Below are 21701 nucleotides of genomic sequence, written 5' to 3'. Positions count from 1 at the left end.
TTTTATATCTATCTTCATATATTTCCATTGTGGATATTGCTGGAACAGGGTACCTACTTTGCAGTGTTTGTCTGGAACAGGGTCGCAAATTGAACCTTTTGTCTCTGGAACAGGTCCAGAGTCTCAGCAACGCAACGGCACACCCCCATAGTAAATTTTAGGGAGTACCCCCCCCCCCCCACCCCGGACACGGTAAAAAAGAAATAACTGAAAAATATTAATTACCGTATTTTCTCGATTAAACGCCCCCGGCGTTTATTTCAAACTTGGCCCGATAGGGCCGGCGTTTATTTGAATTTAGGAGTTTTGTTAAGCCCTATGTTTCTAAGAAATGATTTTTATTCATTCTTTTTGACAGCTATATAATTAGACATTATTTTTAAAGCATATTAAACCGTTAATAATTGTGTAAGGGGTTTATTTTCAAATACAACTTGGAGACCCGGCGTTTATTCGGGGCCCGGCGTTTAATCGAGAAAATACGGTATTATTTATTAAAAAAATAAAACGAATATAAAATTCTTAGCCTTAAAGTTTTACAATGGCCAGAATTCAGAGTTCAATAAAGTGCAAAATAATTAACTGGGGAGCTCCGCTTTTAGGCTTGCCTAAATTTATATATTATAGGATATATAGGTGCCAGTCTGCGAATCGGAAGGTCGTGAGTTCAAATCCCAGAGGGTCAAGTTTTTTTTTTCTTTATTTTTTCCTTTTTTTTTTACCCCGTAGCAATAAAATGGTTTGTTTACAATATGAACCCGATTTAGCTTTCGAATGCTCCTTCATGTACGATGCTGGCTTTACAGATAGACACGAAAGTCATCGATCGATTATGGCTCTCAATGTCCACTTTTTTGGCGGTCGATTACTTTCTACACGTAATTTTCAGCCACATTTTGTTTCATTGCTTCTTGTTTTTCTTTTCAAACCTCTTTAAATTTTAAAGGCCGCCTTTATACGGCCGCCTTTATAGCGGAGCTCCCACGGCGCCGAAAGCGCCGTGTGCGGAGCCCCATAGGCAGGCAAATGGTATCCTATCGAACCGAGAAATTTTGGTTGTCGCGTACGTCCGTCCGTCCGTCCGTACGCACGGATTAGGCCTGGGTACGAGCTAGGCTCCGGTGGCAACCCGCGTCTTTTGGCGGGAAAAATCACTACTAAGTTTTAAAACGATTTCTACTCAGCTTTATAGTAGGAATTTTTAAACGCGAGGAAAAAAATTCATTCTTAGCTCTTGTTGATAATGCCGACAAACGAGAGCGTTGTAAATTCTACTTCGAGGAGACAGGGCTTATGCGAACTACGACAGGAAAGAGAGCGTGAACGAGCCCGAGGCGAAGGAGTAGCCAAGAGCAGCGCCAAAAAGAGCATCAAAGAGCCCGTTAAAACAGACAGAAAAGCAGCGAAGAACAGCGAGAAACACAGCGAGAGAGGGCCCGGCAAAACCGCCAGAGAAGAAGCGAAGAGCAACTCGAAAAAGGGCGGGAGAGCAAAAGAGGCAACGAAGTAACGAGGAGCAACGCGAGAGAGAAAAACAAAGAGAGTTCAGAAACAAAACGAACGACGTTTTGGAGAATGTAAGTATTAAAAGTTAAGTTATAAAATAATAGGCTTATTCATTTCGGGAAAATTTGACGTTCTTACTTCGGACTGAGAATTTTCAAAGTTAATGATTAATCAGCGCCATATGCTAGCATTTTTCAACTGACCAGTAGGCATTCGCTTCTCAAATGTCGAGGATTTTGCCTGGTTACTTTCCCTTAGCTTACTGAACTGTGAAGTTTGTAGTTTGGTAAGAGTAAATTATCGAGAAACAGGTCTCTTCTCCAATTTGGTGTTTCCGGAAAGCGCTACTAGAGGCCCAGATTACCTACTCCAGACAAGAGAGTTTGTTGGAAGTAGAAATACAGTATTACTCGTAGCCTGCGAGCAGGCTCACGTAGGGGCACGCGCGAATATACCTTGGGGCACACGTGAGTGGCGAGCGTAGCGTGATAACTGCGGGGAGTGGCGCCAATAAAGTGAGCCTGCTTTGATCTCTGTATATTTTTCATTTCTGCTTTGCCTGAGCAAAGTGAAATACCATTGGCCGAAAGGCGAGAAAGGTGAGAAAACTGTCAATCTGTTTTGTTTGATGAGGTGCGATCAGATCCCCATGGAGTCGTTCAGTTTGCCGCGGGTTGTCTAGCCTGTTCCAGGCGCATTTTTTTGCTCGCCGTTTCTTGCGCCGCTTCCCAACTAACCGAACGCCTGGAACAGGCTACGGGTTGTCGCAAATCAGTCGTCAACAATCAGTAATATTATAGAGAGAGAGTCGAGTGCGTGTATTTCTAATGTTTCAGCGAAGTTCTAGTCTGTTTCTGCTATTCTAAAAAAGGAACAGCATACGCTGTTGAAAGTTTGTTGATGAACCGAGATGTACTCGCCGTTTTGCTTGAATCGGTCTTCGCTTTCTTCGCATTCGATTTCCCTTTCCGCAGCGCTTTAGCTACAAACGAATTCAGCTCGTGCATATTTCTTATTTTCCGTGTACAAGACTGGCAAACTCTATCGGACTTATTCGCGGAGGCTATCACTTGTAAACCAACATATTAGCACAGTTAAGCAAGGATAACACCGACGAAACCTTTCTGCTTTGACGCTTGAAAGAAATTTTCTGTTGCGATCACACAAGCCGACTCTCCATATTGGACTTTTAACGAACACGCACACAGTCGGCAGAAATCTCTAACCGAAGGAAGAAGAGGTTTTTTTCAACGCTTGCTTTATTTCTTCGGTGTAAAATTCACAACCGACATTATGAAAAGTTTGCATTGAAAATTTTCCCGATAGATCTGAAACTATCGGGCTTATTCTCTGTCAACGTTCCTGTCAAACTTCTATTTCCGGTGAAACTTAATTGACTTATCAGTGTTCCTGCGGTTTCCGGGGTGGAAGTGAAAAATTAGCAGAGATCGATGCAGGCTCACTCGCGGCTGACGCCGCTCGCTGTCGCGGCTTCGCCGCTCTTCTGTAGCTCTCATGTGTGCCCCAAGGTGAGCCTGCTCGCAGGCTATATTACTCGTCGATATGCTGTCCATTTAAAGAGCTCGTGATCGGTTACATTAAAAATGTGGTAACCGGTGCCCCGGTGGAGAATGATGAATCATCTTCCAAGCTAAATATTTGGAGAAGTAAAACCATTTTTACGAATGTGCTAATATTCGACGCTCTTCAACAAAAGAGGTAGATTGATTTGCGTTTCAAAATGTAAATAGTTAACTTAGGCCTAGTTCAGACATCGTGCTACTGCCGTGCCGAACTAAATTCAGGAATTAAGTTCGACAAAAGCACGGCAGAAGCACGGTGTCTGAATCAAACTTTTCAATTGAGTTCGGCAAAGCAATTTAGTTCGACACGGCATGTCGTGCCGCACGACTCTGGCACGGCAGCGGTTCAAACATCGTGCTTTTGCCGCACCAAACCAAATTCATAAATTATATTAATATATTTTGGCGCGATTACGTTCCCGCGAGGAGTAACGAGGACACGCGAGGAAAATTCCAGCTTGTTCCCAGGGTCTACTCGCTTTTAAGATGGCGGCTGGACAAGCCGCCATTTTGAAAACTCGTCGCCGAGAAGACCCTGGGGAGAGTTTGTCAGAAATCTTCTTTGCGGAGTATGCGCGTAGAATGTTGTTATTGCAAGAATACAACATGGCGGCCTGGCGTCGAAGTAATGCAAACGTACTTGTCTCCACTGAAGAGCATGGCGAAGATAGCTCATTAAACGAAGATGACAGGGAGTTGGTCGAGGAAGACATTAGCGACGCGGAATTTGAAACTAGCCCGGCAAAGAAGAAGAAAGTGGGAAGAAAATCGTTTTGGCAAGAGGAAGAGGTTACCGATATGGTCGATATCGTTTGCAATTCTGATTATTATAAGAGGAAGATTATCTTTACGAATTCAAAAAATTCCAAAAACATCGATGTCTACAAGAAGTTGTTAGAAGAAATGCAGGAAAGGTTTGAAGCCCGTGGTCATGATGTTGTGTTTACCGCCGAACAAGTACGAAACAAGTTCAAGAAGCTGATAGGCGAATGCAAAAAAGTGGCTCTAACCGTGAAAACCGCCACAGGTGTTGATCGCTTCCAAGAGAAAAAGAATTATGGCCCGTGGTTCCCCAGGCTATTTGCTCTCGTCAAAACTCGTGATTCCTGTCAGCCTGAAAGAGCAGTGGAACCAACTTGTGGCAGCAATGAAGATGTAAACGAACAGTCAAGAGCAAGTCCAGCAAGTGTAGAGGCCAGTGATGAAGGTGTGAGCAACGGATCACCAGAGGATAGGAAGCTTTTTGTACCAGTCAAAAAGCGAGGGAAAAAAAGAAAAGACGTTGCCTGAAGTGTTGTTGAATGCATGGAGAAGTTGTTAGAAAGAGACCCAACCAAAGATCTCCTTGAGTTTTATCGCGAAGAGAACGAGAAGGCCAGAAGACACGAGCTTCAACTCATGCAGATGATTATGTCAGCTCAACCACCAGCTCATCCTGTTCAGCGTTCGAGTCAAGGAAGCTTCCAGCCTTATGGTTACATGTCTGTCCCTCCACAGCATGCTTATGGATATATGGAGAGGGAGGGTATGCATCAGGTACAAGGTGGAACTGCATCCAGTGTGGCAAATAATTCACAAACTTTCTTCGAGCTATGAATTTAATTGTTGACTGAACAGTTTTTTTTTTTTCCGGAACATTGGCATGTTGTATTCAGAAAACATTTCCACTAAAAATTGTGTTCTTTAAATCCTGAGGGGGTGGGGGGGGGGGGGGGGGGGGAAATAAACATGGTATGCTTTCCCAGAAATAACAAGTGGAGAAAATTTAATATATAATTGGTATTTTGTGGGTTGGCCTAAGTTCTGAGCCACTTTACCTTACTTTATATGCATTTACATGCATTGAACAAATATGAAGAGAGCCGTAAAAGGATGCTTTATCCTATTGTAATAGCCATTGATTTCATGAGGGTCTTTTGTCAAGATATCCATTGACAGTGATTATGTACACAGTAAACAAACAATTTCAGTTTAATAGAAAATCATGTTCACATATTTAGCAGGAAATAACCTCCTCATGGAGGATAAAGATACAATAGTTTTTCAGTTTTCAAACTATTTGCAATAAAAAACTTGCTGTTGAGATACAGAAATCTGTTTCATTTGTTTTGCATTATTAATAACCACTTCAATAAGCACATACATGTACAATAGAATCATTTTTATTCCTAACAAGCCCACCAATAGTCTCTGTCTTGAATGTTTTGCCTTTTTGCTTCTGTGAAACACATTTATGATTTGCAATTTATATTTTTAATCACTTCTGACTAAACCCTTTCACTCCTAATTCAAGATGTAAATGTTACTTCTCCTTACTGACTGCCATACATTTCATGAAATGTCAGTTTTGAGAATTTGGCCCTAAAGACAAGATTTGATAGGTGATTTATTTCTTCATTCTCATCACCTGTCTGCTTAACAGTGCAGTGATCTAGTAAGGAGAAAATAAATATCAATCACTCTGGAGTGAAAGTGTTAAATATGGATTGAGTCTTCACAAAACACCAAGTTCTTCTTTTTCTCTCCACAACTCCTGTGTGAGCACATCTCTGATCCTACTTGCTTGGCGACAGTTATCCCGTATTGGATGACAGTTGGTCATTTTCAAGAGACGCCTGATAACGTCTCTGGGCCTTCTCTGGTTTGTTGCTGGGTCGATAGCTGGATCCAGCTGTCTGCACAAAGTCTCACCCCGTTCGATGCAAATATTATGTAAGACAATACATGCAAGTGTATTGTCTCGGACCTCTTCCTGAGCGCTCTCGCATTTCCTGAGAAGGACTCGCCACCTGCCTTTGAGACCACCATAGGCATCCTCACTGATCATTCTTGCTCTGCTGAGTCGGTAATTAAAGTATTGTTGTGACGGGGTCAAAACAGCACTAGAATGGGGCTTCATGAGCCAGCTTTGAAAAGGGAAGGCAGAGTCACCCAAAATTAGAGGGGGTACCCTTATACCTTCAACGTCTTTACCAATATCAGGTATAGTTTGTCCAGCTGTTATTTTACTCCAAATGTTGGTTGATTGCAAAATAATTGAATCATGGGAATTCCCAGGAAATCCACAGCTCGCCCAAATAAATCTACGCTTAGCATCTACCATGGCCATAAGGATGATGGAATAAAAGTTTTTAAAGTTATGGTATTCTTTGTTTGCTTGTAATCCGCCTGCAGGACATTTTAATGGGATGTGACATCCGTCAACGGCAGCCCAACTGCATGGGAATTGCCATACCTCCTCCATATCTAAAATTTTGTCTCGGAATTCCTGTTCGTTCTTCGGAAAGTGTTTGCAAACCTGTTCATTCCACAGGTTGTTGATAATTGCCTTTGTAACGTCACTTACTATCTCACAAACTGTTGAGGTACCAAGGCCAGTCATCTCTGCAATGGTGTAAAAGTAGTCTCCTCTTGCTAAGCGGTAAAGGCACACTGCCAACCTAAATGCTGGTGAAATTGGATGTTCTGCGACAGTGTCGCGTTGCAAGTCGTGTTCAATATGGCTGAGAATAAAATTGAAGGTTGCCTTGGACACGCGAAATGTCTTCTTGAACCTAGCATCACTGTATGTACTCCACAGATGTTCGAACCATCCCCGATTGTGTCGTGGAAGACGACGACAGGTTCGAACAGCTGTGGAGTTCTCGGAAGTGAGCAGAAGGGTAGCCAGGATACAAGCTTGTAAGATTAACATTCGTCGTGCTTGCAATAAGTAAAGTATGTTTTGTTGAGTTTGTTTGCGTCTTTCTCTTGAGGCTTGCAGTGATTTGAGTAAGAGGTTTCGCTGAAATTTCGAAAACGGCGCCATTTTTGTTGGATCACCGCTGATAAATTACCTTTTTGGATCACATAATATAGCAAATAATACACAACAGACAAGTTTATATTTACTCTACATTACAAAACCAGGTAAAAACGCATGTTGAAAATGCAATGCTTATTTTCGTGAAATTGTGCATTTGTACTGAAGCTTACTGAAGCTTATGAAGTAATTCAAGCTGATGTCAAGGGTTAGATTGCCATGGTTAAATACTGAAAGCGGCAGGAGTATTAGTATTGTTTCTCGACCAATCAGAAGAAATACCAGAATTCGGTTTTTTTACATACGATCCGACAAGTAAATGTATCATGCCCTCCTTCCCCGGAGTGACAATTAGGGAGGAAGGGCATGATCTCAGGTTATGTTTTCAGGAGAAAAATTACATGCACCATATGTGTTTATTTGGTGCGATTAGCCAACAGGTGTAATGTTTATATGAGTTGAAAGGGAGGCGAAAGGGGGGGGGGGGGGGGAGGGGGGCGTAATAGTATATTAAGGCTTTTTTTTATCCTTGCAATTTTTTTAAAAACTCATACAATTTGCACAATAGCCTGTGGCATGGCTCGGATGTACCATTATGATAGCTACATGCTGTCGTTTTAAATAATGTAATGTATTGTATTGTGACTTTTTTAGATATAAAACATGACTTTATTTGTTGACAACAAGCTACTTAAAATAAACTACATACATTATGCTACTTAGAACAGAAGAAGAGAATTACATTTCCTTTATAAGAATAAGTTAACAGTAAAAATTATTGTTTCCTTGAAATTCTGCCCCTATTGAGGAATTTAGTACACAATTTACATGTAAAAGCAAATGTAAATATACTGTTACCATTGCTCAAGAAAAGAAGGGGAAGGGGAGAGGTTTGAGGGCAAAAACCCAACAAGATCTGCTACCTGACCCGACAAATTACCGGTACCGGAATACTTGTAATGATTTTGTGGAAGAAGTGCAAATGGACCTGTTTATCTTGCTGTGGTATTAGGAAAATGTAGAAAGAAAACTTGAATTTAGCTGAAATTTCACATAAAAGCATAGACTTTCTAAAGTTTTAGAGAAGACAGCTGGGCTTGTTGATGTGCCGGCGTAGTGTCTTATAGCTACATCCCTGATAAAAGTTTTGGGGAGAATATGCAAGCCTTTATGAAGTTAACCAGACAGTGCTTTCAGCAGCACCTGTCAGAGAGTAACATAAGAGTCTTAAGATACCTCATTTTGTAGGAAACTCATGAATTTGAGCCAGTGGCTCACCCCAAAACACTCACCAAAGCTCTGGCATGTGCCGGGTCTTATTAATAGCACTAATAATGTTTTCAGTAGGTTGAAAACAGTTATGCTGATATACTCACTGTGAAAAGATTTGTTTGGGTTCTGAACATATCCCTTCAACACAGTCCCTAGCCCAGCCAAAAATTGGAAAAATATTTCCCTATACATTGTATCTGTAGATCAGTGTTTTGAATAACTTTGGAATTATCAATATTAATGCCAATGATAATGAACAAAATTTTATCTGTCTTTTTTTTGACTTTTTCAGGGTTAACACAAGTACCAGGATTTCCTCAGAGAGCTGCAGGCACAGGGAGAGATGAATGAAAAATCAGATTATTATATTATCTCTTTATTGCATGTACATACAACTAATACTTATTGTACTTATATGGACAGGTGTAATTTTAAAGTTAATGAAAAAAAGCCAGTTGTGGTACAATCATGTACATATTTCTTAAAGGATCTCTGATAGCACAACACAAAATTTATCCTTACATGTAATTATCAGTGCTCACACTGTGAAGAACAGTAATAAATGAGAAACACAGTTCATCAATCTCAAAATTCAGTAACATCGTATGTTGCAATACAGTAATTAACTGATGAAGTATTTGTTGTTCCTAGGCAAATTTTGACTTAACCAAAACCAAACTAAGTCTTCAAATGATACAACATTGAACACAGCTATAGATTGTATTACGTGTAAATAAGTGAAAGGACGTGAGAAAGGAACTCATAATTATAAAGGGAAAAAGGTACTATGGTTTTGGGGGACCCTACATGTATTTGTCAGAATAACAGAATGTCACTATTTTGGCTTGCAGCTAGCTTTTACTCTGGTGTGCTAGCAGAAAGCTGTTATTTTTGGTACTGGGCAATAATTAACAATTATTCACCAAAGTGGAGTTGAATATTGGTGGATATTTACCGAGCCGCGAAGCGTTAAGGTAAATATCCACCACATTCACCAACGCAGAGGTAAATAATTGTTTTAATATGTACCACACAAGTTGAATAATTAGCGGACTAAAACATCACTCTTGGTAAACAACGCGATGCGCGAAGGCAGTTTGTTTCTCTTTAGCTACAATGAGGTGAAAAGTACTTTGCTAATCACCTCCGAGTTAACCAATCAGCGTGCGCGAAAAGCACTACATTGTATTCACTTGTGTGGTATATACTTATAATATTGTCACCGTTCTATAACATAGGGTGCCCATTTGGGGGGGGGAGGGAAGCTGCGTGTAAAACTTTCCAGTTGTATGCTATGTGTACAGCTGTAACATACCAGCCAGAACTAGAACAACACTTTCTTTGTTCTATCTCCTCTTTGCGAGTTAAACCTCGGACGTACATGGGGGTGGGGGGGGGGGAGTGGATCCACCTCCCTCCAAACTTTTTTTCAAAATTTTGAAACAAGGATTTAACGTATTTATTCGATTAAACGCGCAGGCAAGGCCGGCTCTTATATGAGGGTGGCGTTTATTTCATATTCCATTTTATTCTTGCTAACAATAGTATGGTAACTGAACATTTGAATTTTAAAAACAGAAAAATGTTTTTTGTGCTCGTCTGAAAAGGCATTAATCAAGGAAAATATTTCTTTTGAGGCTTGGTTCAGACTTGATTACTACTGCATCTGCTTTTTTACTCTATTATTGGAAAAATCGTATCTATAACAAAATTGATTGGTTCTGCGTGCGCCTATTTGTCGCGTAAATGGCGCGCGATCACGTGGGTGTCCAATTACAGGTATCCAATTACACCTTCTTGTAATTGGATACCTGTAATTGGACACCTACGCCATTCGCGCGTCAATCAGCGCATATAAATGGGTTCTTTTTTGCTGTTTTCCCACTGTTTGCACAACCAGTTGAATTTACCTGTGACTTTTACACTAAAAAAGATTCTCAATGGCTTTCTAACCTCGAATTTTGTTATTGATACGATTAGTAATTGGACCTCTTGTCGTACAATTCAGAGAGTAATCGTGCTCGTAATTTCAAATCGTCCTCGCATTGCGCACTCGGCCGATTTTGAAATTACTCGCCCGATTACTCCCTGAATTGTACTCCACTCAGTCCAATTACTATTACTAAACACCACATCATAATGCAGCGTGTATTTGAGGGCGGCGTTTATTAACATTTGTGCCCTTATCTGCAGCGTTTATTCGAGGGAGGCGTTTAATCGAAGAAATATGGTACTCTACAATGCTGAATTTTTCCTTAATAGGAGGAAAACTCTAAGGAGGGTTACCGAACGTTCGATTGGATACGCCGGGAATTGTACATCCTATGGTTAAGAAAAGTTACTGCTAATTGATAATCCTTTTTTGATTGATCAATAATATTGTTTTTGCTCTTATTTGGTGCTGTTGTTCATGGTGAAAAATGATGCATATAATATATAAAGATAATAACATGAATAAAAAAATCGGTCTAAAAAAAGTATAAAAGGCAAATAACCGGGGAGCTCCGCTTTTAGGCTTGCCTAAATCTATATATTACGCTTCACTCTTTCTACCATCAAACTATATGGCCGCCATGTTGCGCGACTCCGTACGCCGTACGTACGCGCCCGCGAACCATGCCGCTATCCATGTTGACCATGACAACTCATTTCGATAGTGTTCCTTCTTTCATGGTTATGGTGCTACGCTTAGGAGCTCCGCTAATATCAAACAAATTATCATAGGTGACTGCCGTACATTGGAGTTCAGAACAACAGTTGAAGGCCGTGCTCTGATTGGTCACTTGGTCACAAGTTACCTGTTAAACTCGCAAGATGATTGTGAGTTGAAATGCTACATGGAGGACGATTGCATGTCAATCAACTTTGGGCCTGGGGATAGCGGAGCATATTTATGTGAACTGAGTGATTCAGATCATGATTTACATCCTGACGATCTCAGACAACGAGATGGGTTTATTTACAAACCAACTAAGGTAAGACGCAATAGTAGAGCCTATCTTCCATAAGATTGTTTATTCTTCTGAGAGAAACTCGAAATGAGGTCTGGGGTTAAGACCCAATACACTCTCAGCGATCGTTGCACCATATTAATGGTGCCTGTACTGAAATTAACTTAAGTCGGTAATTCTAGCTGCTCGATCTTCGGTAGAGATGCTTGTATGACGTCTTCGTGACTTAAGGCGATCTTGTGCAGGAGACGATTGGCGGTGGCTACTGTCGTTTGGGTGAGGCTAAACAGATTGGCGGCATTTTCAGGCCAGGAGCAGAATGCAGTTTGGTATTCACGTGGAAATAGTTTTTGAGAAAGGCTCTTACACCTGAGATCAAGAGCTCGGTCTCTCCCGCCTTGGCTGTCCGTGTTGGTTGTGGTTTGTAGGCCATGGCAACGGGGTGTTCCCGAAGATATGAACTTTCATCATGTACATCTTTATTTCTTCGTCTTGTATGTTGCTGTTGTACCATAGGAATCTCAAGAAATCTGGTATAAATGTCATATAAGGGTTTCTCACGCGCAAAAGAAAATATATTAACCTTATCCAGACCGGAAGGGGATGGAATGCGCGCGCTGACTTTAAACGCTTTTAACGTTTTCAAGATTCAACCAAACGCTGTCAAACTCCGCGAGTTTATCTTAATTATATCTGGAAATAATTTGTTAGGATAGGTTGTTGTGTCAGAAACTTGACGTTACCATGGCAACGACATTTTGACAAGCATGTTTTCCCAAACTTGTAACTTTCGTGTTTCTATTAATTAGCAACAATTATTTTCACCTTTTTACGGTTTTTAAAGGGACCGTGTCACGGATTTTAGCCAAAATTAGGCACAGGAAATGACCATCAATTTTGTTTAAATTTATAAAATAACCCTTAAAATAGTGAAGGAATATTTAAATAACACACCAAATTCAAAATAAGGTGCGGATGGCCAAATGTGTCGAAGATTGAAAAGGATTGCGATGTGGGCTTTTGAAATATGGTCCGGCGGAACAGTTTTCAAAGTTAATCTTGTCTGCTTGTAACTTTAATTTATGACGCCCGGGAGACACATTTGGCTGTCATGAAGCTATGGTTTTGTTATTTAGTATCAAAGAATTAATCTCTTTGCAAACATTTAGTTTCATACCGAATATTTGGCAAAATTTAATAACATAAGATTAACTTAGCCGTGACACAGCCCTTTAAAACACAGTTTAAATGATTTTAAGTGCCTTGGAATGATGTAATTGTCACGTGATGTGACACCATCCCACATGACATATACCAAAAGATAGATTTTTGGATATTCTATATATCCTCTAAGTTTCATTGTGTTTGCTTAAATTTTCTGGAAGTAACGGCAGGGGGGCAGAATCGCCTCCCCCCCCCCCCCCCGGTCTGAAAAAGATCCAAAAACGCCCGGTCTGCATAGGGTTGAATAAATTTGAAGTTCATGTTTAAATCCATTGGGGCAAGTGTTCCGAGCCTGAAAGTCAGCCGTCTTTCCTCGCGCTGTCTTCTTGTCGTGTCGCCGTTAATCTGGCTCGCCACAGACACTCGCATATACTGATCTTGTTGTGATCCGGGAAGTTAAAGTGTTCAGCGACGGGAAATCCGCCTCCTTGGTAGCGGGGCTTGCTTGCAGTTGTCCCACTTCTTACATCTTTGCCTACCTTGATTCAGTCATGGCCGCTCTTGTAAAACAACTTCCGACTTAAGTCAAAGACACAAGCAATGTACTTCAAATGCTGGACTCGCAATCGCAATGCGCATAACCGTTTATCGACATTGTTTCAGATTTTACTTGGTCAATTTGACTGTTTCTTTTCGCCGTGCTCATGAGGGTACCAGTTATTAACAACCCAAATAATAAAGAAACGCAGAGTGAATTGAAGTAGTTGTAGTCAAAAAACGGCATCATACAAGTGTGTTTTTGCTTTATTTTCTGAACAGAACTTTTGTGTCATCGATCCGTGTTCATTAAACGGCCGCTGTCAAACAGGATTCACTGACAAAGGTTACCGTTGTGTGTGTTCTGCAGGATTTACAGGAGAGAATTGTTCGATAGGTAACAAATGCATGCATGCTTTAGCAATAATAGTTACATGTCTTCAACTAAAAACTTCCACTTACCTACCCACCTCCTTCCTTCCTTCCTTCCTTCCTTCTTTCCTCGATTCTATTCTATTTGTTGTGCCGGTAAACCTAAGCTGAACACAATTTTCTCGCGCAGAGTATCTCACTATTCAAGTGGGTTACCGGCAAATACATGGGCAGTCTGATGCACGTTTCTAGGTGGAGGTAGTAAATCTGTTACATTCGGTATGACGTTTTTATTAACTCGGGTCCTCCTCCCGTTTGATGAGACTTCATAACAGTTTCATCATTGTTACATTTTAGACATTTCGTTGGGTCACGATCAAGTGAAGCCAGGAGATTCTTGCAAACATATTTTGGAAAGTGGGTCATCTACAGGAGATGGGGGGTACTGGATCGACCCTGGACGCAAAGGAAACCCTTTGAAAGTTTACTGTGACATGACAACCGATGGAGGTAAACAAAAATATTGTAGCTGACATGATCACCTCTTTTTTTGTATTCAGTCCCTTTTTAGCTTCAACGATCAGTTACAGTCACCTGAAGTAAGAAAAATTCCAAATTGTACTAAACCCACATGAAAGTCCACTTAAGAAATAGTTAAGATCTGACAGGCATGTCTCAAAACTTTTATTTTAGTTTAACATGTAATGTCACACAATGGCGTTTCATTTATTGACATGGAAGCTAGAATCAGCTATTCCGAAGTTCCCCACAGTCCCGTCATACTGAAGAAATTTTCAAGTGAGCCACCTAATTTGCAATTGCAAAGGATTTTCATGGCCTTGATTTCCATGATTCTCTCCGTAGCTCAAATGGATAGGACGCTCGCGCCGTGTTTGAGAGGCCACTGGTTCGATTCCCATCTGGAACTTAAAATTTTTGTTTGAACCACGCTCATGACGTCATGATGAACATTACATTTTTCTCAATTTACTACCGAGTTCATAATTTACCACAAATTTGCCTTCATTTATCATAATAGACAACCAGAAACCCATAAGGGTTGAAACGTGTAACGCGCGCGCACAGAGTTTGAATAATGATATTTGGAAACACGAAGAATTTGTACGCGAATGCTTTATACACGTAATGACACACGCAACATAATTTTTGGTTTTGCAGTAAGTTGCTTGAATTTCGACCTAAACGCCGTAAATTTCTTACAGAAACTAAAGAAATACATTAAGTGTATCGAAGCGAAGTTCTCCAGACTACTTCAAGAAGATGAAACAGGAGAATTTAACCAAATTTTACTTTATTCAACCAAGCTTTTTTAAAAACAAGATTACCCCCATCGAGCGTTAGCTAGCGCGCGCTGTGAATTTAATTCAAATATAGTAATTTTGATTGGTTAAATGGTTCTCGTAATTTTCCAAATATGGTGCTTAGTGTAAACGAATGTGCAAACGCTTTGTACAATGCGAATCATAGGGAGTTACACGTTTCAACCCTTATGGGTTTCTGAGACAACTTAATGAAAGCTTTTGCCTTATAGCTGTCATAAAATGGTCACAGTATGGGTTTATTACCCAATCGCTTTCTAAGGTTTCAGTCATAGACAACCCCGAGGTACATGCCAGCAACCACCCTACGAAACTAGTAGGTTATGTTCGACATTTAGCATTCGTTTTATTTTCGATTTCAGGGGGCTGGGTACTTGTGGCCAAAGTTGTAACAAACAGCTCGACTCCTCCCTCTGATTGGATCGAAAGGACCGATGCATCCAATTCATACCGCGCAATCAGCAACTATAGTCAGAACGTAATGCGCATCTTGAAAAAAGCCATGAATCAGCTGAGAGCAGACTTGCCTTTCACTCAACTGAGATTTCACTGCAGTAAACAGCAGGGACGTACGTTCCACGTGACCACAGCCTTCAACCCCGCTGGTGAAGCTGTGGTACAGTACTTCAGCGGTCAGACGGACATACTTCCCTTTTCCTGCAATTCGTTTCAGAGAATGGACGATGATAACTCTCGCTTAGCCTTACAGTGTGATAAGTGGGGGGAAGACGGGTTGCAACAGGACGGAAAGTGGGGATCAGCCGGCGTTTCAGGAGGATACAGATTGTACAACCTAGCTGCATTTATTGCTGACAAATATTATTGGGTTATCAATAAGAAAAGCTGGCTGTGCGATGATAAAGCTAGAGACGAATTCCATTTATCAAAGGGAGACTTCTGGAAAGTTTATGTGCGCTAAATCGACAGCTTTATGTAAGCGTGGCTCTGCTGTTATGTGCACAGTAAAGACTTTGAATTATTTAACCAAGCTTGATGGGTGCAAAATGTTAATAGTGTGTACTGATGTCTTACGTTAGAAGTAGCTTTACAAAATGAAGTAAGGTTAAATTAATTATATCATGTATACTTAACATTAATTATTCCATGAGCGCGCGTTGGATCGATATGTGATGCGCGAGTTAAATGATTGTTTTATTAAGAGCACCCAAACAACTCCTTGAGTTTCTCGGTTGCACGTTCTCGCCAACGCGTACACCTACCATATTTGTGGTCCATGGTTCCATGGCTCATATGCAATGGTCTGTCAACCAATTAAAAGTAAATTAAACTCACAAATTGCAATATACCATGGCTAGCTTTTAACAAAAGTATATCTAACATTCACATACTTGGTGATCAACAAAACCGAATTTTTTTTTTTTAAGGCTGTTGGATAATCTTTTTATACCACCTTTTTGAGTTCGACGACGTGCTTTTCATTTTATTAAAGTCACGCTAATAGAGTCAGAAGTGCCGCTTCCATTATTTATCATTCTAATAGATAACCCATACAGTTGCCATTCATGCCAAGAGAATTCTACTGATTGTTGATCACGATAAAGCCGCACGCAAAATTTAATTACGAGTTCAGTTTAGGTTGTACTAGACAATTTTTCTTCCACGCCGCAACAAACGCTCCATTAAATAATAATAATCAACTTTTTTATAGAGGGTGAACACATAACAGTAAAAAACTGAAGAACCAGTGGCCCTCTAATATAAAATACAATCAAGAACTAAAAAAAATGCTAAAATCTAAAAATCTAAAAATTACAAAATTTAGTTAAAAATACGCCAGGTAAAAATTACTCTAAAATGACGAAATTGATATAAAATAATTAACTAAAAGGTAAAATGATCTTAATGTTTGTATGTATCTTTAAAAAATTCAAACGTAGCCTTCTTAAAACTTACTAAACTGGTCTTGTTCCTAATGATGCTGGGTATAGTATTCCAGAGGCGTGTAGTCGATACTGTGAAAGACCTTCCGCCCTCTGACTCCCGTTTGAATCGGGGGCAGACAAGGTTTAGTAGTCCATGTCTGCTCGATCTTTCATTGATGTCGGCGTTTCTTATCAGCATCTGTGACAAATAATATGGACAGTCCCCTGACAGTCTTTTGTATACCATTGATAACCTATTTACATTTGCCTCATGATAAAATGGAACCCAATCCAATTCTCTAAACAGTTGTACGCTGTTCGCTTTAGTATCGGCATTTAGTATTACACGTGCTGCGCTTTTGTGAAGTTTAAATACTCTTTGTAGATTCTCAGCAGAGCATGATGTCCACACCGTTGATGTATATAGCATTGTCTGCTTGATCATAGCATTATAATAGAGTTTCCTTTGATCAAGAGGCAGAGAGCGTCTTATTTTTCGTAACACGGCGATTCTCTGCGATAACTTCGTGCATAGATTTTCGACATGTTGGTTAAAGGTAAGCAGGCTGTCAATCGTGACCCCTAATAGTTTATGCGAGCTCACTTGTTCAAGTTCAGTAGAATTTACGTGTAACTGCAGAGTGGACTGTTCCAGTTTCTTTCCTAACCGATTCCAGTAACAAGCATGGATTTTGTTTTGGATTCGTTTAGTATCATTTTGTTGTCTGCTGACCAGTTCATAATTTCATCAATATCCGTCTGAAGGCCGTGTTTGAGATGTCGTTGGGTGCCGTCATAATTATAATGGGTGGTGTAGCTAATAGTTGTGTCGTCGGCATAAATATCAGCCGCGGAGTGCTGCAATGCTGCAGGTAGATCATTAATAAATTAATACAAGGAATAAGCTAAGTTTGGACCTAAGATGCTGCCCTGTGGTACACCCAGTGTTAAGGCCCTCTGGGTAGAATGGTATCCGTCTATGTTCACAAACTAGCGTCTACCACTCAAAAAGTCACGGAACATGGGTAGACTCCTTTCGCCTACTCCAAGAGCCTTTAATTTTGACAAAAGCAGTTTATGGTCAATCAGATCAAATGCCTTTTTGTAATCAATAAAAACAAGTCCAGTGACTTTATCATTGTTGAGGTTGAACAATAACTGGTCTACCAATCGGATAAGCGCAGTTTCAGTGGAGTGAGATTTTCTAAACCCCGACTGAAGGGGGTGGAACAAGTCTTTCTCTTTCAGGAAGTTACACAAGTGTTCACAATTATGTGTTTCTCCAGCACTTTCGAGAGAATGGGGAGCACAGAAATAGTTGTTCTTGTCGTTTCTGCTGCCGTTACCTTTAAAAACAGGGGTAACTTTTGCGATCTTCCAGGTATTTGGAAACGTCTGTGTAGACAAGCAGTGGTTCATCAACTTCGTCAGCGATGGTGCAATTGCTGGAGCAGCAATTCTGAGTATTTTGGCGCTGATGCCGTCGTCTCCGGTGGCCTTATGGGTTGGAATTGATAATAGTAACTCTACAACCCTCTTCTGTGTTATATTCGGGAGGTCAGATGCACTGATGCCCAGTCTGGCAGGGGTCACCGTTGAGGGTTCAGTCAGCGAGCTAAGCCCAAGTGCGGCAACTAAGTTTTTCGGTTGATCAACAAAGAACCAGTTAGGTATCTCGGCAATGCTTCGCTTATCCGTGATAATAGTCTCGTTTTCTACAATTTCCTTTATTACACTTTCAGCTTCTTTGTCGTCATTCGATAGACACTTGATTAGATTCCAAAGTTTTCTAGAGTTGTTCTTGTTTTCGGTGACTTTATCCTTGGAGTAAGGTTGTTTTGTTCTCCTGATAAGTTGAGTCACTGTGTTTTTCGCTCGATTAAACGCATTCCAATCTCTTTCCGTTTGGCTTTTTCTAGCTTTGTTGAGAAGCTTGTCCCGAGCCTTTATCCCTTTCAGGATTTCAGTGTTGAACCATTTTGGCTGAACTTTGCGCTTTACTCTCTTTTGTTTCAGAGGGAGGTGTACTCCATGACTACTCCGGATGACTACTCCAAATGTGGTCAAGGCAGGTTTTTGACACGGGCCTGGTAATTTTATGCACAAGTTGAGACATTGTTTTAAAAAGCGAGTGTTTCTGGACTTTCTTTGCACATAAGAAATCAATATTAAAGTCGCCTAAAATAATGATTTCTCGATTCAGTAGATGTGCGTTTTCGATGTTCTTTCCAAGTCTCTTATCGTCTGCCGCTTTATATGAAGGAGGACGATAGACGCCGGCGCTTCGACTTGAAAGGGCAGGTTTCAAGCCACAAACACTCTAGATCGGTTGCTTCGAGGTCTTCGCGCCGTTTAACCTACAGAGAACTGTTTCCAAAGGCAAGAATCCCGCCACCAGATCTCCCGATTCTATCTTTACGATGTAGATGGAATCCTGGGGTAGAATAAAATGAGTTAGGCACTTTCGCTAAGCAGAAAGTTTCAGTTAAGGTAGCTCGATCGGATTTTTGAGTGACGATACCTTTCAACGTTGAGGAACTTGTACGCCACCGTAAACAAACCGACTGAAAATCGATCAGTACAGCTGTACTAAAAAAAAATGAAAGTTTCGAATGAGATAAGTTTCATCGAAATCGGAGTAACCATAGCAACATAATAACGTCACTACCCATTTTACATGAGACCGATTTTCTTGTAATAGAGGGATAATTTTGAAACAAGGCTTCTAGATCTTGGACTTGACATAGTTTTCTCAACGTCTGCGAGATTTGAAGAATTTCTATGAGAGCGTTTTCAAAAAAATTTTGGATGAAGTTTTTAGGTGCTAAAATACAACAAAAACAAAGTAGTCTTAAAACATTATTGAAAAAACGTTCACAAGGCCCGATCAAGTAACATTTTGGCCTTCAGTGAATCTTGTACTATCTAATTACCTTGGGAGAAAATCTGAGAGAAATCGTTTCATTTGATTTCTTGAAACATCGGCTTGAATATGAACTGGTATGAAGTGTTATTTCGCTCTTTTATCGAAAAAGGGCCTTCGCTTACTAAAATGATCGCAAAATAAAAAGCGCTCGATAGAATTTTTTTAAACTTGGCAGTCAAAAAGAAGAATAAGTATATAATGAAATGTCCGATTTTAAAAATAATTGAAACATTCTAAGGCAGTTTATTTAAAGCCTTAACTCAGGTAAACATTGCGCTGTTTTTCACCCTACATCGGATCGCTGCCTCATTATAAGTCTCTATTGTGTCGTACCCCGTGCATTTGTAAATTTCAGCACATCTTGAATCTATTATGTATAACAGCCGCTTTTTTCCGAAAACTCTACACCGAAACAAGCTAATTTAACAAGCCAAAATACAATAACAACGAGGAATAGGCTAATAAAGCACTTGTATCATCTTCAGTCTCCTAACAGTTTCAAGGCCAAGGCAGAATTGTCCCAAAAATCTCCAGTAATAAATAATTAGTGATTCATGATCTACTGAAATTCGCAAATGCACGCGGCTTGAGACAATGGAAACAGATAATGAGGCAGCGATCCGATGTAGGGTGAAAAACAGCGCAATGTTTACCCAAATTAAGGCTTTAAATTTACTGCCTTAAAATGTTTCAATTATTTTAAAAATCAGACATTTCATTACATACTTATTCTTCTTTTTGACTGCCAAGTTTAAAAAAATTCTATCGAGCGCTTTTTATTTTGCGATCATTTTAGTAAGCGAAGGCCCTTTTTCGATAAAAGAGCGACATAACACTTCATACCAGTTCATATTCAAGCCGATGTTTCAAGAAATCAAATGAAACGATTTCTCTCAGATTTTCTCCCAAGGTAATTAGATAGTACAAGATTCACTGAAGGCCAAAATGTTACTTGATCGGACCTTGTGAACGTTTTTTCAATAATGTTTTAAGACTGCTTTGTTTTTGTTGTATTTTGGCACCTAAAAACTTCATCCAAAATTTTCTCGAAAACGCTCTCATAGAAATTCTTCAAATTTCGCAGACGTTGAGTAAACTATGTCAAGTCCAAGATCTAGAAGCCTTGTTTCAAAATTATCCCTCTATTACAAGAAAATCGGTCTCATGTAAAATGGGTAGTGCGTCATTATTTGCTTGGTTACTCCGATTTCGATGAAACTTATCTCATTCGAAACTTTCATCTTTCTTTAGTATAACTGTACTGATCGATTTTCATTCGGATTGTTTACGGTGGCGTACAAGTTGCTCAAAGTTGAAAGGTATCGTCACTCAAAAATCCGATCGAGCCACCTTAAGATCAGAATATCAGGCTTATCTTCTGCGTTGTTTGGGTTTGTCAACTTGACCCTGATCTCCTCCAGCTTGCTATCAGTAAGATGTTGAATATTCCAATGGCAAACATTCAAGCCAACACCGCGGCTAGCCGCGCCAGGTCCCGGGTTTTGAGCAATATCTTCAGTCAAATAAAATAAGAACATTCACGAACAGAAGGTCTCTGGTAAAGCGTAGAATAGCACTTGCCTTTAGATAATTACCAACCGTAATAATGGCGGACCGCTTCGTCGATTGATTTCGCGTAGAAACGACACTTGATAGCTCCCTTCCACAAGATAATTCGGCTGCTTGTCCATGAACACCAAAATTGAAGTCAGAGTTACCAACCTGGTAAGAGAAGAGAAGGCTAAGCAAAAATACAATCTGGACGATTTTTAATGGAACGCGTGAAAGTCGTGTCATCGTGACTTTAACGATTGATAATTTCATGATCATTGAAAAAGCACCAAGTCCATTGAAAGTTTCAAAACCCTTTCGAGCGCAACATCCCATTTGTGCACATTCATTGGAACAAGATGTTGCGGAGTGAGATTCAAGAATAGTAAAACTATATTCTACTGTTAGCAACCTTAATCGCATAAATTTGTTGCCGGAGGGTTTAAGACGGTAATTTCCAGGAAGTTCGTTGCAAGGTGTGAACAATGCAATAGCTTTTAGTCTCCATTGCAGCAATGCAAGTCGCAGGAAACATTGTCTCATATGACATGGTTTAGTGTCAGCCAATTTCTGGGCAGTGTGAAGACCTTGGTTTGTGAAACATGATTCGCCCATAATCACGTGAGAGATTACAATTACCCAAAGCTTCTTGATAAAACTAAAGAAAATTTATTGAGGTAAGAGTTACCTTACAATCTGTAAGTTCAAAGCGAAGTATCTACCTGTACATACATGTATTTGCGATGCTAATTTCAATATAAGGATAAGTTGCTATTAAGAATAGTTTATATTTTAATTCTAGGTTTATCTTAGT

General features: G+C 40.1%; 4 protein-coding genes across 4 annotated transcripts in view; 3 read left to right on the top strand and 1 right to left on the bottom strand.

Moving 5' to 3' along the window:
- Positions 1-2179, top strand: part of LOC144633819 (ADP-ribosylation factor-binding protein GGA1-like) — a 105855-nt gene extending 103676 nt beyond the window's left edge. The window contains exon 18 of the mRNA XM_078492702.1: positions 1921-2179. The gene's annotated coding sequence lies outside the window, so the exon portion shown is untranslated. The remainder of the gene's footprint in view (positions 1-1920) is intronic.
- A 1363-nt stretch (positions 2180-3542) lies between these two features.
- Positions 3543-4379, top strand: LOC144633595 (uncharacterized). The gene has a single exon (XM_078492439.1). The coding sequence runs from the start codon at positions 3576-3578 to the stop codon at positions 4377-4379; it is 804 nt and encodes a 267-aa protein (XP_078348565.1). The 5' UTR covers positions 3543-3575.
- Positions 4380-5095: 716 nt separating this feature from the next.
- LOC144633614 (uncharacterized) lies at positions 5096-6879 on the bottom strand. The gene has a single exon (XM_078492457.1). It carries the CDS (start codon positions 6781-6783, stop codon positions 5584-5586), a length of 1200 nt encoding a protein of 399 aa, XP_078348583.1. The 5' UTR covers positions 6784-6879; the 3' UTR covers positions 5096-5583.
- A 3423-nt stretch (positions 6880-10302) lies between these two features.
- LOC144633515 (uncharacterized) lies at positions 10303-15446 on the top strand. Its single transcript, XM_078492366.1, has 5 exons — positions 10303-10311; positions 10821-11138; positions 13098-13212; positions 13545-13697; positions 14890-15446. Exons 1-5 carry the CDS (start codon positions 10303-10305, stop codon positions 15444-15446), a joined length of 1152 nt encoding a protein of 383 aa, XP_078348492.1.
- Positions 15447-21701: the final 6255 nt, after the last annotated feature.

The sequence above is a fragment of the Oculina patagonica genome, chromosome 12 (genome assembly GCF_052425735.1).
Source record: "Oculina patagonica isolate OP01 chromosome 12, crgOcupat, whole genome shotgun sequence".
Taxonomy (NCBI): Eukaryota; Metazoa; Cnidaria; class Anthozoa; order Scleractinia; family Oculinidae; genus Oculina; species Oculina patagonica.
The sequence above is the reverse complement of the archived record's forward strand: the minus strand, read 5'-3'. Positions and strand labels throughout refer to the sequence as shown.